Below are 22,201 nucleotides of genomic sequence, written 5' to 3' on the forward strand. Positions count from 1 at the left end.
GTTCAAGTTGACTTTCTACATCTGGCAACCCATGGCTCAAAGATTCTTGTATTTCTAGAAGATGTTCAGATAACAGCATTTGTTGTCCTACTAGTTGCATTTGAAATTCTCGATTGCCTGGTGCTGCTTTGAGGCGAGACTGTATTGCCTGAAGTTTGCTTAAATCAGCCTGCAACACTTTCTGCTGTAAAGAAGGCAATGTTTTCATACCTAATTCACGTTGTAAGCGAGAAAGGTTTGTAAGCTCTCGTTGTATGTCTAGCTGTTGTACACGAATACGCTCATCCAAATTCTCTAAGTCGTCTCCTTCCCCTAATGCCCATGATGCTCCAGGAATAAGTGCTGCCTCAGAGCTCGACATTTCCTTTTTGGTTCTTCATTGGAGGACTCAGACTCAGACTCAGATCTACTTGGATCAGAATCAGAATAGCTATCAGAGTTGCTAGAATTTGACTCATCATAGTCGTCAATATTTGTAGGACCTTTCTTTCGTCCTTTATTGTCTCTGCTTTTACTCTTTCCTTTCTTTTCAAGAGTTTCATCTTGAACCTTAGACCGGCTACTTTTATGTTTGCCTTTGTCAAAACTTTTCCGATTTTTTGATTTTCCTTTACTTTCTTCTTGATCTTTCTTTTCTTTTCCTTTTCTTTTTCCTTTTCGATGTCGTCTTTTAGTTTGACTGTTTTCCTCTTCTTCTTCTTCCTCAGTGTCACTATGATGTCTGTGTCCTTTATGTTTTGATTTTCTCTTGTCTTTGTGATCATCGTCTGAATCATAATCTCGTGTTTTGTTGTTGTCCTTTCTTTGGCCTCTTCGTCTTTCTGGTGGAGACTCATCACTGTCATCCCTCCTTCGTCTCTGCTTTTTAATCAACTCTCTTTTCCATTGTGGCATATCATTAAGGTCCTATAAAAACAAAGTAGTCACATTTTGTTCACACACAGTAATCACATATAACTTTAATACCCACCCATTGGATCTCACTCACATTGTTTTCTTCCTTATCTTTTACTCTTTTTCCCAGCAGATTTAAATCTGTCAGCTGCTTTTAACACAGCATCTGTCTTAGCTTTCCTTTGTCCCAATCTTTTCTATATAAAGTAAACCTCATTGAATATGCTTAGAGTATAAACTTATCAAGGTAATATACTATTAAGATATAATGTGACATGCCACTGTTACCAAAATCACCAACAAACAAGGTATGAAACAATCATAGAAATAAATCAAAGTAACAAACTCACTTGTAGTTCACTTTGATTATCTGAAGATCCAGCTTCTTTAGCAGCCTATAAAGATATTCATTTATAATTCAACAAATACATGACAACTTTTTAAAAAAGATTAAAAAAATAAAGAGAATGAAAAAATTAATGAAACACCATATGTAGACTGATAATTGTTGGATATTAAAATGTAGTAATGTTATTTCAAAAATATGGTTGATGTCAAGGCCTAATTAATTATTAGGTACACTTTGTGACTTTAGTCCATATTTAGAGTCAGTCTACATTTGCTTATGTCAATGTTATACCTTTGCTCTGTCTTTCTGTAAGTGACTGAAGAGACGCACACTTTCTTTTGTTCCACAAATGTCTCTCAAGTCATCTCGGTCCATTTTATATAAAGCCTTTCCACTATCGGCAGACAATATCCCAACCAGACTAAAAAAGAAAAAAAAAACCATTAGTACACTTGTAGAATTTATATTCTAAGATTTTCAGTATCACTATCCTCAGAAATAATGTATAGATAGATGCCATTACTTTACCTGTCATAGCCATGATGATATAACCATCTGTCGATTTCATCCTGATCAGCATACCAAGAGAGAAGAAAATAGTCTGCAGTTGAATCACCTAATGACATTTAGTGATGTAATGAATAGAGTCAGTTTCTTTTTTAACCTTTTTGCATTGTATTTTGTCTATTAGATAGTATCTTTTGTAATTCAGTGTCAGGTACATTAGCAGCATCTTTGTCTTTTTGTACTATAAAGTAATTCAATATGACTAATAATTTAATAGCATAAATTTAACAAAATTATACAGCTGTTTAATTTGTAAATGTTTGAATACCTCTCATGTAAGTACATGCACATCGAGTTAATTGGCTTTAATTAAAAGGGGTTTCCTCGTTACAAATTTAATACAGTTGTAATATGATGATCTTACTTTGTACTGACACAGTAGTAGATGTTTTGCGAAGTGGTTTTCTTTGTTTAAAAGCTGTCACAATATCCACTGGTTCATCAATTTTAGAAGATTGACTAATATTTGTTTTTTTGGCAACTAAAAAAGTAATAAATTTTTATGCTATTATAGAGTACAATTCATTTAATTTGTAATTAACACTTTATATTGTCTGTAGTAGAGACATGATATTATGATATGAAGTTTATGCAATAGACATTACTAATATAATATAAACAGTCACTGTACAAGCTAAAGACCTGCTCTTGTATTACACATATAGTTAGTAGTGATACAATCATGTATTATATAGAGTTAGTGATACAATCATGTATTATATAGAGCTGTTAGTGATACAATCATGTATTATATAGAGTTGTTAGTGATACAATCATGTATTATATTAGAGTTGTTAGTGATACAATCATGTATTATATAGAGCTGTTAGTGATACAATCATGTATTATATAGAGTTGTTAGTGATACAATGTTAGTGATACAATCATGTATTATATAGAGTTAGTGATACAATCATGTATTATATAGAGTTAGTGATACAATCATGTATCACATCAACTTACCTTTGTCTTCAACATCTTGTTTTTGTTTTGCTATCATTTCTCTAAACGACACTGGTTTTTGTGAAGATGGTGCTGGAACACCTATAACAATTAAAATAATATTGGAACTCATTTTTAATTTTATAGCAAGTGTTACCTCCTGGTGGAGGTGGGTGGAGGTGGCGGAGGAGGAGGTGCTCCTCCAGGTGGTGGTGGAGGTGGAGGAGGTGCAGGAGGAGCTACGACCAAAAAAACATTTTAACAATGACTCTATGCTTTTGATGTGAAAACTATGAGTACCTTGTGGTGGAGGGGGAGAATCAGGAGGTGGAGTTGGTAGAGGCAGAGACTGTGTAACAAAGGACATATGGTTATTTGATAATAATAGAGTTAGTATATGAAATATATATTGTAAGTAGAACTATAGTTTAGAGTGTCATAACATGATAAGTCATTAAGTCATGCTTCATTGAAAAACTATATATAGGAAGTGATATCATTGATGAAATATAATGGTTTTGTGGTACAGGACTAAATATTTGAATGGTTGTTGGTGAAGAACTAAATTATTTGAATGGTTGATATTTGGTATGAACTAAATATTTGAATGGTTATTGGTAAGAACTAAATATTTGAATGGGTTGTTGGTAATGACTAAATATTTGAATGGTTGTTGCTAAGAACTAAATATTTGAATGGTTGTTCTGTTGTATATTTACTTGGTTTTCTTTAATATTGATTGTTCAGACAAAAATAAGTCTTTCTCACTACTACCCTACTAATTAAGGCTAATTACCAAACAAATAGAAGTAAGAGCAATACTCTCATCGTACTTTCATTAATCTGGTATCTATTGACATTATATATGACATGAAGTTACGAGTGTTTATTTTACTAAAGATATCAATACTCACAGAAGATGCCGGTGGTAATGATATGGTGGAGAGGGTGGTTGTCTACCAAGGGTAGATGTTGTGACTCTGAAACTTCCATTACAGTCTCAAGACGCTGACAAGGTTGAGGTAGATTAGGATTTGGAGGAGAATCATTGAGGAAATGTCTATTTAATTGAAAATCATTTAAGCTATATGCAGAGACAATTACACATGTTGGAACATTTTATATACAATGTCTGTATCTATATTGTTTTGCTATAGAGAAAGTATTTACCTCTCTGTCCCATGCTTCTCGTGGAAAACCAGCTGAAGTAGAATTGAGGTATACTTGATGGTGATTGTGCTCTATTCATAGCAGGTTGAGATGAATGAATGTTGATCTGTACAATACAAGGAATAAATTCAACTAAATGTCACTAATCTTTTAAAGCACACGTACAATACATGATGACTTTTCCAGCCTTACCATTTGAAATGGGTGTCAATGGTTCAATATAGCTTGCAGGTACATAACCTTGTTTCTCCCATTCTATTTTTCACATACCATCGACTAGAGCTATCATCTAGAATTTCAATTTTTTCACTCCTTTTCACTGACAGGTTCAATCAATTGAGGTTTTCTCATAGTTATAGAGCACTTTGGCAAATTTTCGATTTGCCAGAACCAGTTGATGCCAGACTGTGTGTTGATGAATGTAATGGTTGAGCAAATGGAGGAGGAGACTATAATATAAAAAAATATATAATTAATAATCAGTTGTGAACTTTGAACTGATAAAAATTAAGAGAAACATATTTAGACTATGTCTGTAATTTGCATCAGTAATGACAATTCTTTATGGTAACCAGTAAGCTTACTGTAGGGTGCGAGCTTCCCATGTGGTTGCTAATTTAGGAGGTACAAATTGTGAATGTACCATTGATGCTGTGTTAGCAACGCGCTTCAACCATAGGATTGACTCGCAAATTTGATGTATTTTCTTCATTGCTACCATCATATGCATCTGAGTAATCAAGTTGTCTTCTATCACGAGGTAGAGTGTCTAGAGTAGGAAAATTGGATGGTCGATCACTGATGTTATGAAGACTGGAGGGACACATCCATCAGCAAAGAGATAATTTCATAGTTTGGAAGTGGATTACTTGCTGGCCATTGCTCACTAAAGAGTAATGTTAGATGACAAAAGTACTAATAATTTTGTTTCCTTATTATACCTTGGTATTTTCCATTTGCACCCATTTCTCCCCAAGAGCCTGATCTCTGGAGATAACGATCTAAGTATAAAAGTTCAATTGCCCTCCTGTCAAGTAAAGGAACTTGTACTGATGAAGCAACATGATATCTGTAGAGGTTTAAATAAGTATACCCAATTTCCATGATATGTAGCATGCACGGACCCTTTATTTCTACGAGTGAATTCACGTATATAAGTGAAAGCCCTTCTAAAAGTTTGTCGATGATGGGTGGTTTTGAGATGATGTTCCCAGTTTAGCAATTAAATTGATACCATACTTACATTTCTGATAAATGATAACAAACTCTGCTTCATGTGGGTTCCTGAGCTTTTTTGTTTAGAGCAACAATAATTGGCTAACGAAAATAGTAGTAGCAATCTTTAAAATATACCTAAACTGCTTACGATCATTCTGTTTCTTGCGAGCTGATTTCTTCGTCCTTTTATCTAATTCCTTTCTGGCTGCTGCCATTTCATATAGTACCCTCATGAAACCTTCCAGATCATCAATGACATGGTTTAGAATGTCCTATAGAACAATTTAAATATATTAACTGTTCTTTGCATGAGATGTGGCTATACTATTCTGGTTGTTGTTGATCATACATATATTTTCAATTTCATGGCATGTAGCTGTGTGTGTGTGTGTCCTTTACTAAACAATAACAACATTATTCATTGTGCCTAAATCCTCAGAAGATAGTTTAGATTACATCAATGAATTTATTTGACATAGAGTAAACAGCAAGGTCAATAATGTTCACGAAGGATTAAGGAATGACCAATGTGATAAGTGTTGTATCTTTTTTTTAAATGTGTGTTTATATATATAGTTTGCACTTTATGTTCCAATAGTGCAGTATTTATTGCCAAGTAAGTAATGGTAATTACTATTTTAATGGAAAGTATATTGTGTCATGCATTGATGCTGAACTGACCCACATCACGTTGATCTTTGCAGCTTTCATTGTTTTATGTATATCACTGGAACTGCCATTTGTTCTTGAATGAGAAAGCACTTCTTCTGTGTACTGGTTAGTGGTCCTAGTCACAAATTTTCACCTCTACGACGAGCTGTCCTTGGTGTGTCTGCATCATTTCCTCCAGATACACTATAATGGAAATCTTGTTGATAATATTGCATTCGTGGATGATGTATTGACTGAACCAAAGGGGGTCTGTGGAGCAGTATTTGTGACTAAAAAAGGAAGTATAATAGCATAAATACATCAAGCTAATTGTCAGGTGGTCATATAATATGGGTAATGCAGTGCAATGAGTACCATAATAATTATAATCTACTAACCAGAGTTATTTCCTGCTGATGAAGGTCTCATTTGAGCTATTTCTGACATAGCTGGACTACTGGTATTTCTCTTCGAGCTAACTGATCTGTGCTTGATGATAAATGGGAACCAGGGCTCTGATAAGTGGGTGTTGAGCCACTATTGTGTGCAGGCATATTAGATGGGTTTTTTTAATAAAGGCATTAGGATGTGGTTGGATTGGTTGAAGTGGGTGTGCCTTGTGTACCAAGAACCCAGTTTTCATCATCAATCATTTCCCTTGTCATGGCTTGAGGTGGAGAACTGTTGAAATCTTGTGCTCTTGAGTTCTGGGTGTTTAAAATAAACACAATTGAATTACCATAATAGTATATGATAGGCTTACTTTATGTTGATTTGGGTTTTTACATCGACTGACAGCATCAGAAATCAGTTCACCAATTGCAGGAGCCTATTGTTAATATAGAATTTGATAGTGAACAAAAGTAGCTTAAAAGTTTAACAATCTTGTAAATTTGTTGGAAAATTAGGAATTTTAGAAATCTCCCATTTTAATTTTTTGCCAAGTCAAAAAAAATGCACATTCAACTTACAGGTGGTTCTTCCACATTTAAAGAAGTGCATTTGAGGTTTCCCCAGCACCAGTTGGATTTTGAGTGCAAAGACACAGAACATTCTGGAATGTCTCAGCATGATGTAGATGATTGATTGACATGACATTTGCTAGAGGAAATACTTGAAGTTGGCGCTAAAATACAGATCATACTAAATTATGACTTTGTCCAGTAATTATTACTCACAGTAGTATGTATATCTTTGATGACGATATCAGTGTCAGTTAGAACCAAGAAGACAGGTTGGTTCATGATATAGCCATCTGACTGCAATTTTGACAATTTTTTTTGAGCCACTCTCCAGAATGATAATTTATACTTGCTAACAGTTATTGTTGCGAGATGCTATAGAATAGAAATATAAATAAAATAATGCACCAAGAAGTTGTTCTAAGATAAGATAGCAAAGATATGCAAGCTAGATGTATCTCTTTCTATATATATTTTACCTCAACTGGGAAGTTCCTAGTTACAGAAGGGAACATTTCCCTTAAACTGTGTTGTCGATGCACTCCTAATTGTACAGTAGAGGGATCATCTCTGTATTCTCTAGATGGTTTTCCTACAAGATAATAGTTTTTTTTGTAACTGCATATGTAACACACATGCCAAGATGTCACATACTATCTTTCTTTTTCTTCCTCTTCTTAACTTTTCCAGGAGGGCTATCATGTACCTGTATAAAATTAATTGTGTAAGCTTTGGCAAAGATTCTTTATAATAGTATGAGTTACTATATACCTCCTCTAAACTGTGTGGTAATGGACGATCTGGTAGGCCACCTACGAGATCTGTGTCACTGAATTCATGTAAATCATGAAGACCCTAAAACAATGATAATTAAATTAAACTACTAGAAATATTAGAGTGAATACAAAGAAAAGAAAGAGAGAGTGAACATTTTTTGCATCAAATGCTATACTACAAATTAATGCAGTATTTTTTTCAAGCATTCGTTGTAGTTTTGAACTCACCTCTTTGATAATTCGTAGTTAAACAAAATCACATATAAATAAAATGTAATGAGTTAATCAATCGTTAGAAATTAGTCAATTACCTGGCTCTCTTGTCCATCCTGGAAATCAGGATTTGAACGAGCTAAGGGATTTGTTTTACTGGAGAAAATAGCGAAGTAAAATAATACAATAGCAAATTTATTGTAGTTTATTAAATTACTTACTCTTTCTTTTTAAATTTTGGCATAACAGTGTAGGGAAAACTACAAGTCTTTTGCAAAGAAGTCGAAAAGCAAAGTTTGAGACACGCCCTTTTCTGCAAATTTGAGCATGCGCGACATGCTCTTTTGTTCCAGCCCACCGAAGATCCTGGCTGGCTGACTACCGGAGTGAGACCAAGAAAGCACATTACAGGGCTCGATCTCTGTACAGTGAAATTTGGTGTTTTTTTGCAGAACTGCGACGAATTCTCAGCTCAACTTTGTGCTGTTCCGATTGAAAGATGGCATCTTTGACGCCTGAGCAGAGAGAGATTCGTCTCCAGTTTGACCATGTAATTTTATTTTATAAAATATTTCCATTTTTATAACATTGATACACACACACTGTCTATTATGTTGAGTTATTATTTACGATGCAGTTAACAAAATTATTGTCACGTTTTTATACTTGCATGTTTTAATCAAATTTTACTCTCTGTTCTAGTTTGATGCTGATAGAAATGGTCACATCACATGCGCCGAAATTGCCGATGTTTTGAAGGCACTTGGAGAGAGTGTTCCTGGCTACAAGATTCGTGACATGATTCGAGAGGTTGGATATGGATGAAAAATGGGACTATTGAATTTGATGAATTTATTGAGGTAAATATGAATATATTTAGGCATTGATATTATGTTATATACTTTCAATGGGATAAATCATCTTGTTGTAAAAAATTTATTTACTACATAGTATCCTATGTGCAATTTAGTTTATGCTACAGTTAATTGGAAGTGTCCCTTATCCTGATTGATCTTGGCACTGCCTAGTCTTTTTTAATGTATACATTGCAATGTTATCTTGTATATTTGTAACTACATAATCAAATGTGATGTCATAATCTGCTGTGTCCATATAGTATAAAATCTTAAGTATATTATCATATGTTGTCATTCAACATGCCACACTTTCAGCATAATCCTGTTTTTTGGGTTGTTAGTGACTTGTAGTAATAACTACCTAGTTGATTGTAGACACCTTTGTGCATCTAAACTATTATATCCTCCCATTTTAAAAACATTGCCTTAATGGTAGACTTCCTTGTGACACTACTTTTCACCTAATATGGTCAATAACAAGTTAGCTCTGTCCCTGTTGATGTTAACACGTAGTAGATACTTAACAGAGATTATAGTTATTGTGTATTCTGACAATAGTTATAAGATTTGAAGGTCTGGATACACAGCACTATTCTCTATTGTTAGAACTTAGAACTATAAATAGTATAGGAATTATATAATTTGCTAATATTTAGTACAATACCCACTGTGGTGTTTATCACTTTGTACTGTGATCTTGTAATGATTGGCTCTTACTTTATTGCTTTCATTGTTGTCATGAAGTCTTAAAATAACAGAGAATTTTGTGTATTTGTTTTGTGTTGATCCACACATATCCTTACTGTTAGTTATACACATTAATATAAGAAAGACACTAATTAATCTTGTACTTAATTTATTTCAGTGTTTTGATGATAGTTTATAATAAATTCAGTAAATGTCTCCATACATGAGATATAGTTTGATCATATACAAATATACTGTGTAAATATGGAGATAAGACAAACTGTTTATAAGAAAGCTTCTCCTTTTTAGGATAGTTTCATGATCAGTTAGTTTATGAATTACTATTAATAGTACTGATACGTTGTTATTATTTTGGACTGTATATGATAATTCTATAATTAATTACATTGTACAAACATTTTGTGTATTTATTAAATATTGTGATATATTGATAATCAACGGTAATCTTTGTTATAATCACCAGCTGTTTCAATTTCCTTGCTTTCACCACAAACATTTGGGTATGTATAAGCACAGGTGTCTGACCACATGACTGTGATTTATTTTTAAGACAATAGCAATCAATTTGTTGTTATAATTGTTATAATTGTTATAATTAAAGGGTTTGTCAACTTCAATGTTAGCTCTTATCAGAGAAGATTCTATCTCTGTGTAGACATGTGTGGACTATGTTATCTAGTCTTCTTTTATTAGTTGTAATTTACTTAGATAGTTTATCTTAGACAACTTGCTACAACTTATAATTAATGTATATGCAATCTTAACTGGGAGTGTTTTTTTCTACAAATTCTTATTACTATTGAGTTGTGAAATCTACTATAATATTTATTCTATTTATACATGTACCTATAAAATACAATCCTTGGAAGGTAATGAGTTCTGAGTATGTTGACACTCATCAATATAGTCATTTGGTTAGTTTTGACCACAACTTCATTATTGTATGTAAATAAGTTAATATGTCATAAGGGTTCTCATCCATTTTTCCCTTATTTGGTCAAAAACAAATAAAAGCCACGACACAGCCATATGTAGGCAACCTGTAATATGTATTCATAAGTTCTATAGGATAAATAGTTAATAATTAATGTACTGTAGTAACACTATATCTTTGATTTCTTTGTTCCATCACTATTTGTATATACATATATATTAAATGATGGTTATCATATTGTGTTAGTACATTGAATTATTCTCTAGTTAGTATAGTCTGTTAGTAGATGTTGTTCATCTATGAATGATCTTTTTTACTTAGATGTACTCTAAAGTGAAATCTGAGAAGAAAACTTATGTCTCCAGAAGACAGTGACAAGGCCAAAAAACTTGTAACAGTGGGCGGATTATCAGAAGCATCAGCTGAAGGTACTCTTTGCATGTAACATATTTGTACATGTACATGTTGTACATGTAACAGTGGATTCATGATGTTTGTAGTAGATTGTAATTTTTCAGCTTTGAAGATCTGGGAGATGGTATGTGCTCTTTTTGTATTTTTAGGAACACTCATAGTTTTGCTGAAGAAGAGAAACTTGCTTTTGTTGACTGGATAAATTTCCAGCTAGAAAATGATCAAGACCTGAAATCTCTATTGCCTATATCTGAGGATGGTGGTGCCTTGTTTGAAGCTGTTAAAGATGGCCTGATTCTATGGTTAGTTGTTGTGATCCTTTAATAGGAATCACTAATATACCAGCACTAACTTTTGTACATGTAATGTTTGCCCTAAGTTCCACTTACATTATTGGTGCTGTCCTAATCAAGTATACTTTCACTTACATTTATTAGTGTTGCCTTTATAGTTCCACTTATATTTATTGGTGTATCATAAACCTAATTTATAATAACTTCACACAGTACCTTGTCACATAGGAGTATTACCTTACTCATATTCAAACACATTGTACTAACAGCATTAACCCCATATATACTAGTGATAGTTTATTCAGAGATAGTAGCATATAGTTATTATACTGTAACTAGTAATATCGTACTTGCTCTTTACATGGAGTAAAAGACATTCAGGAACCTCAGGCTTTATCAAACGAACTAGGAAACTGCTTACATTGATCAGGTAATTTACTGAGGAGTTGTATTATATGACATATTTGTTAGATTGTTATAACATTTAATGTGTACATGGGTAGGCATATGTATCTTGAAATTTAGTGTTTGTTCGTTCTTATAGTAACTGATCAACTCCTCTGTTCCTTAACTGTGGATGAGAGAGCTATCAACAAAGGAAAGACTGAATACCTTCACAATGCATGAAAACCAAACGTTGGCCATTAATTCAGCTTCTTCTATTGGTTGCAGTGTGGTTAATATTGGTCCCCAGGATCTTATGAAGGACGACCTCATTTAGTGTTGGGTCTATTGTGGCAGATTATAAAGGTTTGTGTTAGAATCCACAGGTTACGTGTGTTGTGTGTGTGTCATTGTAGTGTGTGGGTGTTGTGTGTGTGTGTGTGTGGTGTGTGTGTGTGTGTGTGTGTGTGTGTTGTGGTGTGTGTGTGTTGTGTGTGTGTGTGTGTGTGTGTGTGTGTGTGTTTGTGGTACACAAACCAGCAAAAAAAACTGATGGTGCCTTGTCTCCAAATAATGTAGAGATTTTTTCTTCTGTTAAAGGTTTTGTGGATTATCTAGTATCTAGTACTTGTTACTATACATTTGTGTTTATAATCACAAATGTAATATGTAAAGTAAACAATACATTCTGCTATTTCTAGTTATATAAACAACATGCTTCAACTAGAACTGTTTATATTGTTTGCATAGTATAAACAGTCTCTCTGTGTATATATTTATGACATTGTATTCCCTAATGGAGTACATGTTTATATCATGTAATTTATAAACAGTGTGTGATTTTTATTACTGATGTAGAACTTATACCATTCATTAGAAGATTGTCTTTTTATTTATCATGGCACATAGATGGTGCTACTAAATGCTATTAATTGGTTTTTCCTCACTAGCTTTAAAAGATTTTTCTCTCAAGCCATCTATGACAGATTTTCAATCATCCATGATCTTATTAGTTTGATATTTTTTTGCACTTTTATACTGACAGATTGAAATTTGTTACCTTTAATGACCCAAACAAAGATTGTTATTGTATATGATGTTATCCCATTATGACCTAGTATATATTTTAATTGTTTGTTACTTCTTGGTACATAGTTTTAAACCCACAAATATAGTGACAGCTGTCTCATATCTATATACCCTGATAGTATTTCAAATAATATGGTCAGTAATTATAAGTGGAGTACAAAATGTAGCTGGTACCTAATGTGTCTGTACTGTATAACATTGTGTAGGGTATGTACTCTCTGTCTCTCTCTGTCTCTCTCTATCTCTCTCTGTCTGTCTTGTCTCTCTGTCTCTTTCTCTGTCTCTCTGTCTCTCTGCAGATTGGTCTTTTTTGCCAATATATCTCTACAGAATTGTCCTGGTCTTGCACGTCTTTTAAAGATGGTGAGGACCTGAAAGATTTGTTGGCTCTCTCTCCAGAGAAATTTTACTACGATGGTTTAACTACCACTTAGAAGAGCTGGTTCAAGTCGACGAAGTCAATAACTTCACTAAAGACATCATGGTAATTTGATAATCAGTGTCACAAATGTTATTGATAGATCACTGTCTTACAATGGCAAGATGATCAATTTAGCATGTCATCAATTTGATCTAATTAATTGACTACAGAAGTAATTGCAATGTTTTCTAGAGAATATTTTTTTTTGAAAGTTTCAAACATTTGTGTCAAAAGTGTTTTAATAATTTCATTAGTAAGGTACATGTATTTGTAAATTACAATTTTATTTGATACTCTTGTGTAAAAACTGATGCTTATATCTTTTCCTTTTATTTCAGTTTACAATAGTTATAATGTTTAGTGGTTTATAATTTGTGTCTTGTACATTTTTCTTATTAGGATTCAGGTGTTACACAATTTTGTTGGATCAAATTGCACCTGAGGATGCTGGATTTGGTCTTTCTCCATTACAGGGTATATTACAAAGATAGACATCAAATGCTGTACTTAAAAGTACCAATTGTAATGTTATGTCATTCTCTCTCTTTAGGAGAAAGACCCTGAGAAGCGAGCTACTCTGATGTTAAAAGAGGCCGACAAAATTGGCTGTAGAAAGTTTTGTTCGTCCAAAGGTACAGATAACACTTGATATTAATTTAACTAATTTAATGGATATTTTGTTTGCATTAAGTTATAATAATTGTTTGTTTTTTTTATAGGATGTTGTCAAGGGTAACCAACGAATTGAACCTAGCTTTTGTGGCTAATCTATTCAATACCTATCCTGCTCTGAAGCCTGTTGAGGAGGACTGCCATATTTTGATCTAGGAGATTTTGGAGAACTAGAGAGGATAAAGTAAGTGAACCCTTCATTCTTTTATTTTAATTCTAACTTGTTTGTTTAACAGCATTTAGGAATTGGATGAACAGTTTGGGTGTGACACCCTTTTGTTAACAATCTCTATCAGACCTTAAGGATGGACAAGCTACTCTTACAGGTAATGTTATTTGTAAGCTTGCATGACCTCTATAAGGAATTTTAATCAAATTCATTGTCTTAATTAATAGCTTAGACAAAAATTGATTAGCTAGATTAAGCTAGAACAGAGTTCTCTCTTATTTAAGAACTGCTGACACTAATTTCTTGATATATATCTACTATTTTTAACACACACTACCTTTACAAGTGTTATCAAATCCATCAAAAGTAACCTTTATTATACTCTCTCTTTTATGGCATCTTCATATGGAATAACCAAAATGAGATCATGAAGAAGTAACAATTTGTATTTATTAAATGTATTAGACGGAAGCAATCTCAAAATTACTTGTAACTTTAATTGTATCTATGAAATATCTACTTAAATTATATTTTGACTGTCTGTAACATACTATTAATGTATGTTCCCATTTTACCACACTCTCCTTTTCTTTTATATAGCTTTTTGATAAAGTGAAGCCTGGTATTGTCAAGTGGGAGAAGTTAACAAACCACCATATAGGCAATGGGTGGAAAAAATATGAAGAAATTGGAGAATTGTAACTATGCTGTTGAGCTGGCTCAACAGATGCGCTTTTCTGTTGTGGGTATTGGTGGCAAAGACATTTTTGATGGAAGATAACTCACTATTGGTAAGCTATCTTTTAAGTAATGTATTGTAGAGAACCCACTCATATCTAAGTACTTAAGGACTAATCAATGTTTTATGTGTGAGTAAATGAATTTTTCCTGCTAATGTACAAATATTGCACTGACTGTGTAGAGTTAGTTCCTATATTGATACATAAAATGAACTCTTTCAGGGAACAGGTCTACCAAACCACTTGTATTGAGCTTAAATTCTAACCAAATTCTTTTGTAGGAGCAAGAAATGTGTGGATATGATTTCATTTAAGGTTAATTTAGCACACTTTAATTTTCTACTAAAGGGTTAATAATAGAAGAGTTTGTTTGGATGATCTAAGTGTTGGATAAAAGTGGTTTGAATATGTCAGGTTTTTATTTGTGGTTTGAATTTGTCTAAATTATTGAGTTACTCTATGACTTAATTTGTTGATGTTTATTATAGTTTATTTTTGTAGACAGGTTTGTTAATACACTTTATGGAAATTATACATTGCTTATTAAAAAATGAGAAATTTCGCCAATGTGTAGTTAAAATAGCTATAATTTTTGGTTGAACCTCTCCTCCACACATTCCTCTTATACCAACATACATTATGTGATTTAATATTATTGTTTTATTTTATAGCTATTGTGTGGCAGTTAATGAGGTCATACACATTGGCTATGTTACAGAAATTGTCTGATCTGACAAACCTATTGAAGAAGATGCTATCATTTTGTGGACTAACACCACTGTTAGTAACTTTATATATCACACCCACTAAATACCACACCCTTTCAAGCTTTTTCATGGTACTCTCATCAGCCTGTAGACTAATGTTAGAAGTAACTTACATATATTTAAACCCATAACTTAGGCAATATAAGATGTACATTTTTTGTTTGTTACTTCATGTAATGACTTTGTTTTGATGTTATACTTATAGGTTAGAGGAAGCTGAGAAATCCAGTAGAATTGCTAACTTCAAGACCCTTCTATTGGTACTAGTCTACCTGTTATTGATCTTATTGATGCTCTCCACCTGGAAAGGTCAACTATGAACATTGTACTTACATCACCATCATCAGATGAGGTCAGTGGATATATATCTATTTTTATTATCTCTTTCAAATTACATATTTCTCTTGTTTCTATTTTCATCTCTGTTTATTCCCCTCTGTCATCATATGTATTTTATTGCTATTGCTTTTCTCTGGTTCTCTCATATCATTTTTATATTTATTACTACTTTCAACTTTCCCTTCCTTTTCTGTTTTAAGTAGAAGATAATATATCAACTTTTTTTATTTTAGGATCTTCTTTCAAATGCTAAATATGCCATCTCCATGGCTCGTAAGATTGGTGCTCGGTTTTATGCTCTTCTGAGATTTGGTGGAGGTCCAAATCCCAAAATGGTGATGACTGTTTTTTGCTTGGTCTGATGACTCGGCAAAGGCAAAAACAAGAAGGAGCCTCTGCTCAGTAACAATTTTTGCTTTTTTGTTGACAATTAGCTTATATTATTGAAACGTTGCTAATTGTCTTTTGTATCATATATTCTAGTATAGTTTGATTTTTTTCCTTTCTTATTATTAGTAAATGAACTTATACTGGGATAATGTTATGTTTTTTTTTAATGATAATACACTTTATAGAGTAGGGTATTAATTAGAGTAGGGTATGATACTTAGAATTAACTACTCTTGTCTAGTTTGTGTTTATAAATGATACCATTTTTGATACTCTCCACCTGATTTTGTATCATTTCTTTGAAATAAATACTACACACATTAATATACATAATATGGAGTGCTGAGTGCTTATGGCAAAGTGGCTACTTATCTTTATTTCAATCTGCATGGACTACACACAACCCAGTGTCATCAACCTCTTCTGTGTTCACATTCCATACAAATCTGTCGTAGACGTCTACTGGATCTATGTACAACTAGAATCCCCTCCCCTCTGTAAAGGACTAGGATCACTGTTACTTGTAGGAGTTAGGCCAAGATGACTAAACTTTATTATCCCGCTGGAGAAGGGGTCCTTTTTTTTAGGAGGAAGACTGGGGCCACTATTATTTACTGGAGAAGGTGTCCCGTTTAGGAGGAAGACTGGGGCCACTATTATTCACTGGAGAAGGTGACCGTTTAGGAGGAAGACTGGGGCCACTTATATTCACTGGAAGGTGTCCGTTTAGGAGGAAGGACACCAGGAACATTGGGACTGTTTGCTGGAAGTGGTCTTTGCTTGGGAGGAAGACCATGGTGACTGCTATCCATTGGAGAAGGTGTCCTTTGCTTTGGTGGGAGATAGGTCGCACTGCTATATACTGGAGATTTGCCCCTGGAGAACGGGCGAGTTGCTGCTTATCATTTGGTAAAGGATGGCCTAATTTTAAGTGAAATTTGAATGGGAGTACAATGTATTATGTACTATGTGACTGACCTCTTAACATTTGTGTTTGTAGACATAAAACACCTAGACGATTAATTATCTAATGGAGGTAATGGTATGTCCATTTTTAGTTGACGTTGACTCCTCTCTATTTCATGAACTCTTGTCACAAAGATTGATGAAGTACTGATTGCAGTAACTGAAGGATGCCCAATAATAGAGTGCAGCTGGTCTGAAACAAAGCAATAATACATGTATTGCCACTATGTTTGTCCTTCCATTTCTCCTCTAGATTTCACTTACTAGCAATATAGCTAAGCAATATATTAACAAGGACTGGATCTTTATCAAAATAACACTCTACTTTTTCAATACACACACCAACAGATTGTAAAGTGTCTTGTACATTTCTGGGAACCTGACAAACAACAACAGTTGCTTTAATGGAACATGCACATAATAACTGAACACAACATTACCTTGAAAGTATTCTTGAAACAATGGAGAACCAACAGTACTTACATTACCATTAATTGTGATGGGTGACTAACTTTGCTGGACAGTGTTAAAAGAATTGTAGTAGCTCCTCTACTATCACCAGAAGAAGTTAAAACTGGATCTTGTCTGTGTGTTTGAAGATGAGCAGCTGTATAACTTGATTCTTGTCCTGAACTAACACTGGAAGTACCAGAATTAAGTTTAGGATATAATCTAGTAGCTACACAGAGAAAGATATGAAAACATAATTGTAATAGCAAACTAATGACTATTGTACAGTTTTCTCCTACGACAATATTTCTCATATCAAATGTATTTACAATGATACAAACATATTACTAAATTCAAAGTCATTTGATACTATTAAATAACACAAATTGTACACATCTATTATATGTTAGTAAATGACAATTCATCATAAATAATTTAAATTTTTCATGAGCCTTTACTTTCAGTGGCTCATCCATATATTAAGTTAAACTGTAGTGACATATGTATCAAATATAGATCCAAGACTGAAGCTGAAATTACTTTATCAGTGATCATAAGATATTTAACTGTCAGATAGGATGTACTGTTTGTGTGTAGTTTCTTACCTTATAGAGCTGGTGGCTGGTTATTTGACATAAGCTGGTGGTGATTTGCTCTTGTATAAGCTCGTTAATCTGAGTTTCTAGTGGAGGTTTGTGAATTCAAATTGATCGTGTCAGTGATAACATCACTAGATGGTCTAGGACGAACATTTTTTGTAAAAGTAATACCTTCTGGGGTAGCCAGCCTATAGTTGTCCTAGTGACGTCCATGTTATTAAGAACATTAGTTGCTGATGTAACAGATATAGGAGATTGTGTGGAACTTAAAGATGAGAAGGAGTGATGCGAAATTGAATCAGATCACCAATGTCTTCTTGTGGGGCAATATTAGAGTCAGGTAATATGTTTGAGCCAATTTGTGGATAAGCGGATGAGGACTGATTTACCAGTCCTGTTGTGGTTTTGGTGCAAGAGTGGTTTATTACTGGGAGTGAACAGTGTCAGCATTGGTGTGTTGGATGGTTGATGTGATGATGGAGCTAGTGAAGCCATTTTTGACATCCTTTGGTGCCTAGTAACAAATAATTCCTATTACCTAAACTGTATACATATTATTATAATGTCAAGTAGCAGCATTAGCAATGATAATAATTATGCTTTAATCTTAATATATAATTACTTAAATAATACCCATAAAATGTGATCTAATTGAGCTATCACATGATAAAGTGATTAGCATTGTGTATTTCCCGTCATAATGTTTGGGAGTCCTATGTTTATTAGATAAACTAACTGTAGCTTATATTATGAAAATAACACTTATCACTAACATTGGGATTAAATTTATCAATAACTGCTTAATAATAACTTTCATTTTGACATCTTAGATCATAGATTTAGTAAACTTCAGTCTAATTCCCATAATTTCTACTCTTACCTTAGAAGTATCTACAACAGTTGAATTAGGGTTAGTATACACCAGTAGAAGGGTTGAAAATGAGAATTTACGACATTCCTCTATGACATTAGACCATTGATGACCACCTATATGTAATAGAATTTATGTAAAGGACAATCAAGTGTAGCACTATGAAGATATTTTAACTAGATTTTATAAAGATTACTACTTATTATAGGCATAATCAGAATATTTACTTAAACCTCAGCTGATACAAGAAATAGAGGATTTAAAAACACAATTATATATAATACAAGAAAACAAACCTCAATAGATTTAATCTCTATAAACAAAATACAGTGGTTATGTATTTTGTAATTACCAACAGTTTTATATATACATACATGATTTAATATAGTATAGATTAGCTCACCTCTCTAAACCTGGCATCATCAAAATGATCCATGTTCGTTTGTGTGAATGATAACAGAATGTAGAGTAATGTAGACCATAGTAAGTGATTAGAGCTGTTAAACTGACTCAGTATTTCTGATAGTAATCGTATGATCACATATCAAATACCTAGATACAACATAATAGTTATTGTATGATATGTTATATGAAATACTTGTGTGTGAATATCAGTATTATCATTTATGCCAATACAATAGAATATATTTGTAGAGAATGATACAAAGAGTATCCACACAAAATCAATGGGGTCTAGCATAGAACACATTAAGTACTATTGTGTAAGGTTTGATTAATACGTACATTCGATGTATTAATACTGTATTTCTTTGAGTAGTCACTAATCTAATAGTAACCTCCTCTTTTCTCTTCATGGCATTGACATTAATGCTGCACTTGAAATTGATGCTACTCAATGTAAGTTGTCTCCTGTGTTGTTTTCTCAGTCTAAAAAGAGACTTTAATGCTTTATTGACACACACAAATAGGCATTCTATTACTACAAAAATGTTTATTAGCAGTACATGTGTATGTATATGATGAACTTCCTGCTCCTTATAAAAGTGGAATCAAGGCTTCTGGCAGGAACCTAACCAAGTTATGACTGTTATGTTTTTCAGGGAGCAAACTTCATACAACATGGCAGCAAGCATGACATCCCTGGTTTTACAAGTGTAGTGGGTGAATAATATGGGGATAGCACATCTTTAAACATATGATATACACACTTACAACATTGATGTAATGTTCTTTGTCAGACCAATACTGTTAAAAATCTTCATTATTAAGAAATAGGAGGACTATCACTGTCCATATCAGACCAATACACACTATAGGAGGAAGTATGTGTGTGTTAATTATATTGTGACTATAATGAAACATAGGCTATACGGATGTTTTTGCTGTCCTAGACATAGCATTTTGCTGACTAAAATTCTGACATTACAAACATTTTATATTATATACATGTGTAATGTGTGTATTATTTGTATGTATATATTCATATTTAACCTCTAATAGTATTTAGATCATTAACTGTCTTTCCTCAAAAGCTACATAACACATACAATAAAGCTCACACAACTTACTTTTTGAACTATTAAATTGCACAATACCTACCAACATCAGAGAATTTAGTAACGCATTCTTGAGCTGAACCATTCTGTTACATTTTGGGCTAAAAAAGAAAAAGAAGATATAATAATCATGTTTCCATTACAACACAGATTATTAAAATAACATATTATGTTGATCTGACTCACATGATTGGGACAAGGTCTCATTCCATCTATAGCACCAGCTGTATGTATACATTTATCAAAGATAAATTTGGTGAAACTTTACGCCTCGTTTCTGAGTCTCTTCCGATTCAACCTATTGAAAGTTTGTACATCAATATTATATATTTATTTGTAGTAAGGTAAGTTAAAGTTGAAATTATCTATACCAAATCAAATGCTATATGGTCATAAAACACAATATGTCAGATACAAGTTGTAATTGATCATAAATATTCTACATGGAAGAATGGAATATTGGTCCTGATTTTTATTTTAATTGTAATATATAGAGATTGACTTACTTCACAACTGGATGCTGCTACATAATGTACAAACTCAACAAATGGTAAAGGTTCTGATTGTAAGTACAGTCCAAGTTGACTATGTAATAAAAATTAATTATTAAAAATTATAACTACAAATTAACTTATTTCCCATTTATAATTGCCTTAATCTATTCTAACGGTACTAGTGACTACTAGCAGTGAAGAGTGAAATATTAGTAGAAGCTCTGGTTTATCAAACTTTAAGCACATCAGTTATTTCCCTCATTGCATAGTTTGTGGTAAAGGCAAGTGATTTCATTGGTTACCAGTGAGCAACAGTAGTTAACAAGTGTAGCTTAATCTAATGTAGTAAGTTAAGTCACATACTGTACAATAATAGAAAATAATGACAAATCAACATATTCATAAGCACGTGTCAGTCTAACTCAGAGTAAAGTATTCTAGTTTGTGGATGACCTGAGAACATAGGGATATAGTACTAATATAATATTGTAGTTGTTGTTGTGTGCTATAGTATCTTCCTTTTAAGAATAAAAGGTTCTATTTACTAACAAGATGAGACTGTTTTGTGACTCTATATTCCATACTTATTAGTTATAAAGTGTATTTGTCCTTAAACAAAAATCCAACACGTACTGAAAGGTGAGGGATCATGGTTGCTGGATGGTTGTATGACTTCCTCATTTTTTATTTATTGAAATTAATTAAACACCTTCACTATCGCACCATCATACATAACTATATTAGTACAGTAATATAGTTTGGTATAGTAAAGAGAAAAGTCCTAGTTTGATAGATTGCATACTGACCCTGTTCAACAGTAGTGAGAGCAAATTTAACATGAGACAAACACCAAGGTGTAGAGCATTTTTCAAGATCAGCAGTCCTGTTAAATGAAAGTGGATCTTGTTCCAACATTTTCTCCTACAGAGAAGACCAAGAAAAGAATAAAAATGGCAAACACAATACTTATAATATTTATATATTATGTACCCACAAAGAACTGACTTTATAGGTTTTTATTATTTTAAGGTGTATTTCTAGTTACACAGTCTTGTATTCCTCTTGTACATACTGATGACTGGAAACAGACACATGCAAATATTTACATTTATAAGGAGATTAACTTTACTATGGAAACATGAAATGTGTTCTGGGGCAGGAGCCACGAGCATTGCAAAGATGCAAAGGAGCGTCCAACCCCCCCCCCCCCCCCATAAACTATTGTTGTTTGAATCAAGGCTTAGAACATATGTCCATATATGGATATAAAAGCTAAGTGTTTTTCATTTTAAGAGCTTGTAGTCCGTAACCCTCTTAGTAGGTGTGCTTTAAATAGATAAAATTAAGAGAAGTCACGAAACATGGCCAAATGATCTTGTGAAGAC

The 22,201-nt window shown here is 33.1% G+C and overlaps 1 protein-coding gene and 1 pseudogene across 1 annotated transcript; one reads left to right on the forward strand and one right to left on the reverse strand.

Annotated features, from left to right (window-relative positions):
* Positions 1–312: 312 nt before the first annotated feature.
* On the reverse strand, positions 313–7,857 carry LOC121391388 (sarcoplasmic reticulum histidine-rich calcium-binding protein-like). Its single transcript, XM_041523041.1, has 9 exons — positions 7,841–7,857; positions 5,946–6,081; positions 5,276–5,412; positions 4,864–4,909; positions 3,923–4,028; positions 2,910–2,991; positions 1,535–1,664; positions 1,245–1,289; positions 313–906 (listed from the first exon to the last, which is right to left on the reverse strand). The coding sequence occupies exons 1-9, from the start codon at positions 7,855–7,857 to the stop codon at positions 313–315; spliced, it is 1,293 nt and encodes a 430-aa protein (XP_041378975.1).
* A 384-nt stretch (positions 7,858–8,241) lies between these two features.
* LOC121391389 lies at positions 8,242–15,891 on the forward strand (annotated as a pseudogene).
* The last annotated feature ends 6,310 nt before the right edge of the window (positions 15,892–22,201 follow it).

This window comes from Gigantopelta aegis, unplaced genomic scaffold, assembly GCF_016097555.1.
Source record: "Gigantopelta aegis isolate Gae_Host unplaced genomic scaffold, Gae_host_genome ctg2272_pilon_pilon, whole genome shotgun sequence".
NCBI classification, from domain to species: Eukaryota; Metazoa; Mollusca; class Gastropoda; order Neomphalida; family Peltospiridae; genus Gigantopelta; species Gigantopelta aegis.